Below are 10,977 nucleotides of genomic sequence, written 5' to 3'. Positions count from 1 at the left end.
AATCCTTGAACCTCGAACAGGGCTTGGGTGAACAGCAGAGGCCAGTTTTACGCACAGCTGCCTTCTCGAAGCTTCCCATCAGCTCCTTGCAACTGGCAGTTGGAGGTTATTTCGCGTTTTGGTCTTTCCTAGGGTCAATAAAGACATTTTTTTTATCACTGTCAACTGTCAGCTGTTAGCAGTCTCCGTTTCTTTCGGTCTGTCGGTGGTCTCTCTCCTTCGTTAATAACAACCATGGTTAAGCCCTCCGAGTTTCTTGCACTGGACCCAGACGTCGAGGACATTCTCTCCATGTGGGGCAAAGAAATCAACTCACAGAATGTGGACTATTATTTTGGATCAGTAGATTCTCCCAGCTTGGCGTCAGCTACACAGCCGGAGATCCTTCAGGTTCTTTCCCAAGTTCAGGCGCCGGACAGAGAGCTCCAGCCAGAAGATTTTTCGACCGGCCCTTCTCATCAAGCGATAGAGACAGATCTGAGAAGGGCGTTTGCGGCATCAAAGCCTTCGGAGCCAAAGGGTCTTTCTCTGAAACCACGGTTTCCAAACCCTAAAGGGCTCGAAGAAATCTCACAGCTAGGGTTTCCTGCGGACGACGAGCATTCTAGACTACCAGGCGCTCCAGGTTCGCTCACGAGGGTTTCTCTCTCCCGAGATTCACAAGGCCTCCCCGAGGTTCAGCCAAGCGACCAAGGCACCTCCTTTGCTGTCGGACCGGCAGGAAATGATGGTCAAGGGGCTGAAACTTTGTCCGCCGGAAATGTCAACCTGGTTCTTTCAGGACAGATCCCGCCCCTATGGGAACCAGATACCATCTTGGGCTCAGCTCAAATAACATCCGATAATACCGAGGACTGTGAAGGAAGACGACCGGGGGGGGAATGCTCAAGGCCAAGAGGCACGACAAGGAAACAGAAAAGACCTATTGGTTCTCAGATAATAGCGGAGAATCTGGTTCTAGGGATGGAGGTTTCGATGAGAGAAGCTATTGCGGTGGCTGACTGCACTTTGGTAGGAAGAGTAAGAGGTAAGCCATATTCATCAGTTTTTCTTCAAGAATGGGGGGAAAAAAGCTTCAATCCAGAAAGACCCGTAAATTTCGAAGCACAAGTTCTAGCAAAAGGATGGTTTAAGTTCAAATTTGAAGACAAAGACACGGCGGACTGGGTTCTGCAGCGTTTATGGCATATTGATAACATCCCCGTTCTATTCAAAAAATGGTCTCCATTATTTGATGCTATCAAGGAACGTACTGACTCTTTTCCTGTCTGGGTACGCGCTCCGGGTCTACCCTCCCTTCTATGGACTGAGGAAGTTTTCAGAACAATCGGCAACCGGCTGGGGGAATACATGACTGCAGACATGTCCTTCTTAACAACAAACAATTTGGCAACCGCGCGTTTTCTTGTAATGCTCAAACCAAGTGGGGGTTTGGCACAAAAGGTAAACCTTCAATTTGGCGAATATGTCCATGAGCAGCTTTTAGACTATGAATACCTTCCTTTTAGATGCCATTGGTGCCACGAGCACGGCCATTTAGCAAAAGATTGCCCCCATAAGAGAAGAAGGCGACATTTTCGTAGGACTCCTGCTCATAGAGCAAATGCACAATCCGATGCTCACATAAGGATGGAGCAGGACTTGCCGGAGCCACATGAACAAATGAATATGGAGGCAGAGGAGTCCGAGAAAGAACCATCGAATACAAACGCAAAGTCTACAAATCTGGAAGCAGAAATTGGTACAGACCAGGCCGTTGTGGAAGGGGCCGTCGAGGTAACAGCCAAAGTCCCGGAAGCAGAGAAATGCTCGGCTGAAGGAACACTTCCAAACCTATCCGACGATCCTGAGAAGGGTAAGTGCTCGGGGACTCCCTCCTCTTTTATTTCTCCTGTGTCTTCAAATGAAAAATGTAACATTGCCTCTTTGTCTTATCTTGAAAAAAACTTAAAAATTGTAGACAATTTGGGCGACCATTTCTCTGAGCCAAATGTGGAAACCCTAACTGAAACTCTGCCCCTCCTGGATATAAACTGTGAAGAAAATTGGCCCCCTCTTCCTCTTCCTGTGACTCGGACCCCTTGTCCTTACAATCTGCGATCCCAGGGTGGGATCCAAGTGATTCAGGAGTCTTTAGGTGGGCTGGGCTTGATTCCTTCACAGACAAAATCCAAGAACAAACGAGGACGGAAATCTGATCTATTCAAGGCAAAACTCAAAGCAAAGATGGATATTGCAGATGGCAAACAATTCTCCATCCAGGGGGTCCTTAGAGCAGCCCATCCCCCCGAAGGAGTTATCAAATGATATTTACATCCTGGAACTGCAGAGGTTTGGCCAGCAAACCTAAAAAACTGGCCCTGAAAGATTGGATTCTCAACTCTAAAGTAGATGTTATCCTACTGCAAGAAACCCTTGGGAAGGCCTCTGAGATCGAACCTATGCTTATGGCTCTTCTTCCAGGGTGGTCCTTCTGCGCTATGGATGCCTTTGGCCATTCGGGGGGATTAGCAATTGGGCTCAAAGATGGGAGAGTTAAAGTTCTCAATACTTGGGGGATGAAGAACGTAATGGGAATGGAGATAGTATCCCCTGACTTCCAGTTCCCAATCTCCATTATAAATATTTATGGGCCTTGTCAAGGCAGGGAATTATTCTGGGATTCCTTGATGGCTACATCTATTATGAAAACTCCAGTGATGATTCTGGGTGGTGACCTAAATTTCTCTCTAGGTCGTGCCGAAGCCTGGGGTCCCATGGCGAGAGAAGATCCACAAACAGAATTTTTCCACAATCTCATCTCAGCGAATAATTTAGTTGATCCTCTCCCGATCAAGCTAAAGCCAACTTGGCGGAATCGAAGAGTTGGTGCTGACAGGATAGCTAAGAGGCTTGATCGCTTCCTCCTCTCAGATCCTCTTTCTGCTAAAATTCCCCTTATCAGACAGTGGGTTGATGAAATTGGGAATTCCGACCATTTCCCAATCTTTCTAGATCTTTCTTCTCCTCCTCACAAGCCCCCCGCCCCTTTCAAATTTAATCCAGCTTGGCTTCAAGATCCCTCTTTCAGTGATTTGTTTAAAAAAACTTGGATTCACCCAGATCACAATGCAGGAGCGGAGAAAAGCTATTTGTTCATGGAAAATTTAAAAAGAATGAAATCTGCAACAATCTCTTGGGCAAGGGATAGGAAATTGAAACAAAATGAGGAGCTAAACAGTATTAGGGAAGATCTGAAGAAAAAGGAGAGTTTGGATTCTGATGGATATTCATCTCAAGAATCCAAGGAAAGAATTCTTCTTCTGGAGAAGCAGCAAACCAAAATTCTTCTGGAAAAGGAAGAAGAATGGAGAATCAAGAGCAGGGCAATCTGGCTTAAGTCTGGGGATGAAAATACAAAATTCTTTCATAATTTTGCAAAAGGAAGAAAATCAATAAATACAATTTGGAGCCTTAAAAATGAAGAAGGAAGAGAGGTCAAGTCCTTTTCTGATCTCTCTGGACTAGGGAAACGACATTTTCATAAGTTATACTCTGATCAGAGAGAAGCAACTATAGCAGAAATCTTCAAAACGGTGCAATGTTTCCCCAGATTCATTGAGGAAGAAGAATCTGAAGATCTTTCAATTCCGGTCACCAAGGCGGAAACTGAAGCAGCCATGAAGCTTTTAGGCAAAGACAAAAGTCCAGGTCCTGATGGTTGGACTATTGAATTGTTTCTTCATTTCTTTGATTTAATTGGAGATGAGATATCCGAAGTTGTTGAGGAGTCCAGATTGAAAGGAGATATTTATAGACCATTTAATTCAACATTTATTGCTCTCATTCCTAAGAAGAACGAGCCAGAAAGCTTTGATGATTTCAGACCAATTTCTTTGTGCAACTGTATTTATAAGATTATTTCAAAGGTCATTGCCCTCAGATTAGCTCCAATCCTGTCAAGGAACATATCTATGGAACAATTTGGGTTCCTAGATGGCAGACAAATTCATGAAGCTATAGGGGTTGCTCAGGAGACAATCCATAGTATCAAATTAAAGAAAAAGAAAGGAGCTGTTCTAAAAATTGACCTTTCCAAAGCATTTGATAGGATTAGCTGGCTCTACCTTCGAATGCTTCTTACTCATGTGGGATTCAACTACCAATTTGTCAGTTGGATCATGGGTTGCATAACTAATGTCAGCTTTGCAGTTCTGGTCAATGGAGCTGCTTCTTCATTCTTTTCTAGCCAGAGGGGCCTTAGACAAGGGTGCCCATTATCACCACTTCTGTTTCTCCTTGTGGCCGAAGGTCTTAGCAGGCTGATCCATAAAGCCAGAAGTGCGGACAAGGTAAAAGGTATAGAGGTAGCCATAAATCTCTTTATCACCCATCTTCTTTTCGTCGATGACATATTGATCTTTACAAATGGAAATTCCAGCGAATTAAAGGAGATAAAATGTATCTTTGATCTTTTTCTTAAAGCTACAGGAATGCAGATAAATTCTATGAAATCACAAGTTTGTTTAGCAGATGTGGACAGAAGGGAAAGGAGCCTTATAGCTGATCTTTTTCCGTTTCCTAGCCAATCCTTGGATGCTCCTTTCAAATATTTGGGGTTTTGGCTAAAACCTGTCGCCTACAGAAAAGCAGATTGGAACTGGATCATAGCAAAAATTGAAGCTAGAATATCACACTGGAGCTTTAGATGGCTATCCAGAGCTGGTAGGCTAACTCTCATCAAGTCGGTCTTGCTAGCCATTCCGGTTTACTGGGCCGCTCTAACTTGGATTCCTAAAGGAGTAATGGAGAAAATCAGGAGAATCTGTTGCAGATTTCTTTGGGCTGGTTCTAAGGAATTCACTGGTTTACCGTGGGTGGCTTGGGACAAAGTGGCCAGATCAAAAGAATGGGGAGGTTGGGGGATCAAAAGACTTCCCGAGTTCAGCACCTCTTTAGCTGCAAAGTCTGGCTGGAGGCTTATAACCACAGAAAATCTATGGACAAGGGTGATCAAAAGGAAGTATATCGATCCAACGCCCTTGGAAGATTGGATCCGGAGTCAAAACAAGAAGGCTAAAAACTCATCTGTAATTTGGAAGGCCACAGTGGATGCTTTCTCAGTGATTGAGCAAGGTTTAGCTTGGAAAGTGGGAGATGGTAGACATATCAGGATCGGTAGAGACCCCTGGATCGGGTGCAACGAAGCATTCGCCTTATCTCCTGGGCTTCTTCTACATCTTGATTCCAAAGATATCACCTCATTAAATCAGGTGGCAAGAGTTGGACAGTTTTCCATTTGGGGCCAGGCCTGGAAGGATGATGAAGAATTAGGGCTAAATATCAGATGGAAGAATGAATGGACAGGTTTTATAAAAGAATTAAAACGATCCAATGTTAGGATCAAGGAGGAACCTGATAGGTTAATGTGGGCTCACAGCAAATCGGGGGGATATTCACCAAAGGAGGGCTACTCTTATCTTCTGGGAAAGAAAGGTTGGGATGCTCCGGAATGGTGGTCCAAAGCATTATGGAAACTTAAAAGCCCAGCAAAATCAAAGCTCTTCCTATGGTGTATTCTAAAAAAGAAGGCTCCGACATGGGAAATCCTCCAATCTAGGTTTCTAGTTGGCCCAGGGCGTTGCCCCCTGTGTAAGGATAATGAGGAAACTTTAAATCATCTTTTCATCTCCTGTCCCTTCTCACGGCAGATCTGGGCGGAGGTCACTGGGCTTCTTAAGGTCATTGCACATTGGGGAAATGAGCCTCTAGACGAATCCTGGAGGAAGTGGTGGTATACATACTCAGAGGGGAATATGCGGAACCTTCCGATTATCTTCTGCTGGGGTGTGTGGCTCGTGAGAAATAAGAGCCTGTTCCAGGACCAAATTACTCCGCCTTCCGCTATCGCCTCTAACATCGCAGCCATCTATCATACTCTGCCTCCCCCTGAAGCAAAGAAACCCAGAATAAATCAAAACAATCTCATTTTTCAGGAGGACATCCCTTGTGGCTTCTTCGACGGAGCCTCTCAAAATAATAGGGCTGGCGCAGGCTTGAGTTTACACATCAATTCAGAACACATCCTAAAAGCCTCAGTTGGGTTGGGCCCAGGAACCAACAATTTTGCAGAACTATCCTCTTTGCGCCTTCTTCTTTGCTGGCTACAACACAGACACATCAACACAATTCAGTTATTTGGGGACTCTCTAAACGTTATAAATTGGGTCAATGGATCTGCTGCTTGTCAAAATCAAATTCTAGTGACAATTGTTGAAGAGATTTTATTCCTAAAGACTCTCTTTAACAGGTTTTCATTATGTCATATCTACAGGGAAAGGAACGAAGAAGCCGATCAGTTATCTAAGGCAGGTATACTACAGGATCCGGACAGCTGGGCGATAGAAGAAATTTTCCAGGGGCAATCAGTCAGATCAGACTTGCCTCCTTATAATCAGTAGTACTTTCTCAGTATATGCTCCGCCCCGTTTTTGTTGGCTCATATCAGATTTTATATCTCTCTCTGATTGTATTTTCTGTATATATTCCTCCATAGCACTTCTCGTTTTTTCCGGCTATTTATTTCTCGGCTTTCAGTTTATCAAATTTTGTAAATTTTGCTCTTACACAGTGCTGATGGACACTTTATCTGACTGTAATGGAGTTGTTTTCCAATATGGAGACTCCAGTTTTTTTTGAACTATTGTAACAAATGGATTCACAACCTCCTCTCGGGAGGTAGACTTTCCCAGTTTCTCAAACAGTAAAAAAGCTCCCTGCGGGTCGAGCTGTGACTGCTTCATTAAGCCCTGCGCGGCTTAAGAACTACTGGATCAAAACTTTTATTATTATAATAAATACTGCTTTTTTCCCTGGAAAAAAAAACTTATCTCCCTATGGGTTTACTCAAATTTCAAGCGGAAGTACTCGTTGGGTGCAAAATTTGATTCCGCATCTAAGGAGTACCTATGTTGCATACTTTCAATGGACCCTACTACACAAAAAATGAGAAATACATGAAAATTGTGATTGCAATCACGTTTTTCATGTATTTCTCATTTTTCGTGTAGTAGGGTCTATTGAAAGTATGCAACATGGGTACTCTTTAGATGAGGAATTAAATTTTTCATCCAACGAGTGCTCCCACACGAAATTTGAGTAAAACCTTAGGGAGATAAGTCGAAAATATAGTTTTATTATTTTAATATTTTTATTTTTTTACTCCAAAAATAGTGAATCATCCCCCATGGTTGACGTCATCATCTTGAATCCTATTGGTTTTTAAAAAGTTTATTTTGGTTGTACATTTTTCTTATGAGGCCCATTTTAGACCTCAAAATTCCCCTAATGAGGACACTTAACCAAAAGAAAATATCAAAAATGTGATTTAGCCAAAAATTAATGGAAAGGGTTCCCATTATTTGAAATAAATAAGTAAAAAATGGGCGCGAGGGGGGGGGGGGGTTGTTTGGTTTTCCCTACCACAGGTCACACACTTGCTCTCACCCAAAGTTATCATACTTCACTCTGCATGTTTTCATAGTCAAGATATAATATTACCACTCACTGTTGGGACTCCTACTCCAAATAGCGTGAGGTGTATTTGGGACTTCATATCGAGGAGATCCCTTGAATGTTGGCGGGTCCAACACCGTCAACATTTATGGTGCTAGTAGGAGGGCTAGATAACAAGTTGAGCCCTTGAAGTCTGTTTTGAATTTCTACACTCAAATTGAGCCCTTGAAGGTTGTTCATTCTCACATTCAAAGGGCGCGTGCGAGAATGGTGTAACACATTTTCTAATGACTCCATTCACTCTTTTGAACAAATTTTCATAGAGTCATGCTGTGCTTTCGATTTCTATGATTGTAAAGCTCTTAACAAGAAAATTTTGAATTTACGAAAAGCACTTGATGAATTCGTTCAGGATTTTCACGATCGTTTCATCCATTTTTTCTTTGAATTTCCTGAAGATGAAGTTGATTGGTATTTCTTGGTAGACATATTTCTATATCTTGTTCACATTTCAGAAAATACACACGAGTTAGAATATTTTGAACCACTCTCGACATACTTTGGTGTTAGAGCTTCTAAATTTGTGACAGACAAGGTTACTGTTCCAAGTGACCCTCCGTCCCCTCCCAATCAAACAACTCTAGTTCTATAGGCTGAGGTGGGAGAAGTTGAGAATTTATCCGTTAATCTACCACCATCTTTTCCTACCCCACTTACTCAGAATTTCAGCGCAACTTTGGACTATGAGTCCAATGGTTGTGATGAAGTGCTATCTCCTTGTCCCCCATCCTTTGGTCCCTATGATCCTCCAGATTGTGATGTGTTGTGTTCACTGCTTTCGAATATCTCTTTTGATGTTCACAAGGATCAAGTGTTGGATGGAGATGGTGTTGAGAAGCCAACTTGCGATATCATTCACGATGATTATGTGGGGGAGCCCATAGTTGAACATGAATCTGCAACGAAGGATGATTCTCTTCCTTCCGTACCTCTCCTTCATCATCCTGACATTTCCCACGATTTTGTCATTTTTGTTGAATATTGAGAAAATTTAGTTTATGAAGATGTTACTACTTCCGTTCATTCACATAACACGTGGGATGTCAGCTTTTCATGTAGACGTGGAGAGGATGAATCTTCTACTCTTGATCTTCGTAATATCTCATCTCATCTTTATGAAAACTTAGAGTGTGAAATTTATCATTTTTTATCTTCCCCTCTTTGCAATTCATTAGATCATGAGGATGCCTTCATCTATGATCTTGAAATTTCTGATCATGGCTTTAACGACCTCTTCATTAATTCATTCGTTCATGATTATGATTTTTATGCTGCTAATTTTTCCAAACTACCGATTTGTGACCATCTACCTTCTAATGAGTTGGAGTTTCCCCAATTTGTTGAGGCACTTCAGCCTGAGCTGATGGTTATGTCAGGTTCTCATAGTCTTGAGGTCAGTTCCAATTCTGATCATAATAGTGTTGAATATTTTGAGGCTCCTCATCACTCTATCACACATATTGAAAATCATTATGTCTTACAATTGTCGGATCCTCCATCTGTATTACATGATCCTATCGCTCAATCATTGGAGGAGTCGTACGTGGTGAGCATTGTTGCAAAACAAAAATTTTATTCCTTCTTCACCTTCGCTCATCTTCGCAGTTCAAAAGTTTGTGCTTGTATGTCTGTAACTTGCAGTGTGTCGAGACACCATGATATAATCACATAATGTCTTTCATGCACTTTTTGTTATTACTTTTTTGCGTGTATATTCAAACTTCGAACATTTTGGTTTGCATTGTCCTATCTTTCTTATTTATTGATTTGATTGTATATCTTTCTTGACATGCATTCTATCGCTCATATAGGCTAGCCAATGCACCGGTGGCTGCATTGGATGTATCATTTCATGTAAGTTTTGCCTATGCTCTATTTAGGTTAGGAGTAGGAGTAGGAGTAGTTTTCCTTTCCTTTGTTTTATTATTTGATTTGTTCTCACCTAGTTTCTTTCCTTTTCTTTTTTCTTTTCATTCATAGGCTAGCTTCTACATGATATTGTGTTTGGCTTCTTAGAAAAGCTCGGTGAAATCCAAGAGAAAGTTGTACTAATATCAACACTTGGTTAACTGTCTATTCCCTCTCTTTATGTGAATCTTTCATTTCTTTTAGTTAATGATACTTTGATGGAAAATAAGTTCATTTCAGAGAGAGTCATAGTGAAATCACGATGCTTTCACTTTTAACTATTACCTCCTATTCTAATCGGTCTTCTATTTTCGACTAACCCTTGTCAACTAAGTCGAGTAGAGTAAGGGGGGGAGGAAAGCCTTAACAAGTATGTCAGAGGTATACATAAATATCCTTCTCTGAAGGAACAATCTCTTCTTCTCTCAATAAGTCAGGATCCCTCTTTCATCCCATGAAATAAATAAGTTCCTATGCACAGTTATTTGAACAAATAAAAATGGAAAAAATGAAAAATTAAATAAAGGGTGAAAGTAGAGAAAGGATTCCTGCGTAGAGAAGTGAAGAAAGCAACTCCGCTGGGGTACTATCCAGGCTTTCTAGTAGTGGAGAAATGCTTGTGTTCTTGAAGTGACTCTGCCGAGGTACTGTCCAAGCTTGTTGGTAGGGGAGCAACACCAGTGATGAAAAATAAGACTCTGACAGTCTCTTTTATTTGTGCATCTATATACTCCTCATACCCAATTGAAACAAATTAGTTTGACTTGGCTTGGTATGTGTGTCGATGATGAAGAGAATGGTAAGGACTATATCTTTAACTTAAGCTGAGTGAAGAATTTGTGATAATCAATGAACTAAACAATACATATATAATATTTATACCTATTTTTCGTGAGACAAGATCCATACAAAGAGTTGGAGTTCTACTAGTGCGTCACCAGTGTTGTAGCGGCTACAACCACCCTCCAAAATTTTACCAATGCTTCGATTTTGGAGCCTTACTTCTTATCCACAGGAGCTCATCTTGCACTGATCCATGTATTCATGCTTCGACTGAGACTTATCTCTTTCATTTTTTCTTTTTCTTGCTTTTTTTCACACTTAGCTTATGTTTCTAAGTCACAAGCTATACTCCCAACTTGGTCTCACAACAATCCTGGGCTTGCCTCTAGAAACTGTGCAATCCTTGAGGGAAAGCAGGCTTGATGATAGGAATTCCACAGTCCTAACTGGAAGTCAACATTGAACCCAAAAATTGTGTAATCTCTCACTAATCCAGAAACTACACAATGCACTGAGCTCGAAAGTTTCCTAGTTCCCTAAAACTGTGCAGTGTTTCCCAACAGTGTGCATGACAAGTTTCCCCAGAAAAGAAAGAAAAATAAAGGGAAATAAAGCATCCCTAGGAAATAGGGATCTATTTTTAGTATCCCAAGGGAGACACATTTCTATTTTTAGAAGTTTCGGTCGAGTGTTGCTTTTTCCTTGATTTTAGGCATACGTGTCATAAAACCT

General features: G+C 41.6%; 1 protein-coding gene across 1 annotated transcript; it reads left to right on the top strand.

Moving 5' to 3' along the window:
* The first annotated feature begins 234 nt into the window (after positions 1 to 234).
* LOC149174628 (uncharacterized) lies at positions 235 to 6,450 on the top strand. Its single transcript, XM_089420909.1, has 2 exons — positions 235 to 1,855; positions 6,314 to 6,450. The coding sequence occupies exons 1-2, from the start codon at positions 235 to 237 to the stop codon at positions 6,382 to 6,384; spliced, it is 1,692 nt and encodes a 563-aa protein (XP_089277035.1). The 3' UTR covers positions 6,385 to 6,450.
* The last annotated feature ends 4,527 nt before the right edge of the window (positions 6,451 to 10,977 follow it).

The sequence above is a fragment of the Pinus tabuliformis genome, chromosome 4_1, assembly GCF_031772625.1.
Source record: "Pinus tabuliformis cultivar Carrire ecotype Pingquan chromosome 4_1, CPIR1, whole genome shotgun sequence".
NCBI classification, from domain to species: domain Eukaryota; kingdom Viridiplantae; phylum Streptophyta; class Pinopsida; order Pinales; family Pinaceae; genus Pinus; species Pinus tabuliformis.
The sequence above is the reverse complement of the archived record's forward strand: the minus strand, read 5'-3'. Positions and strand labels throughout refer to the sequence as shown.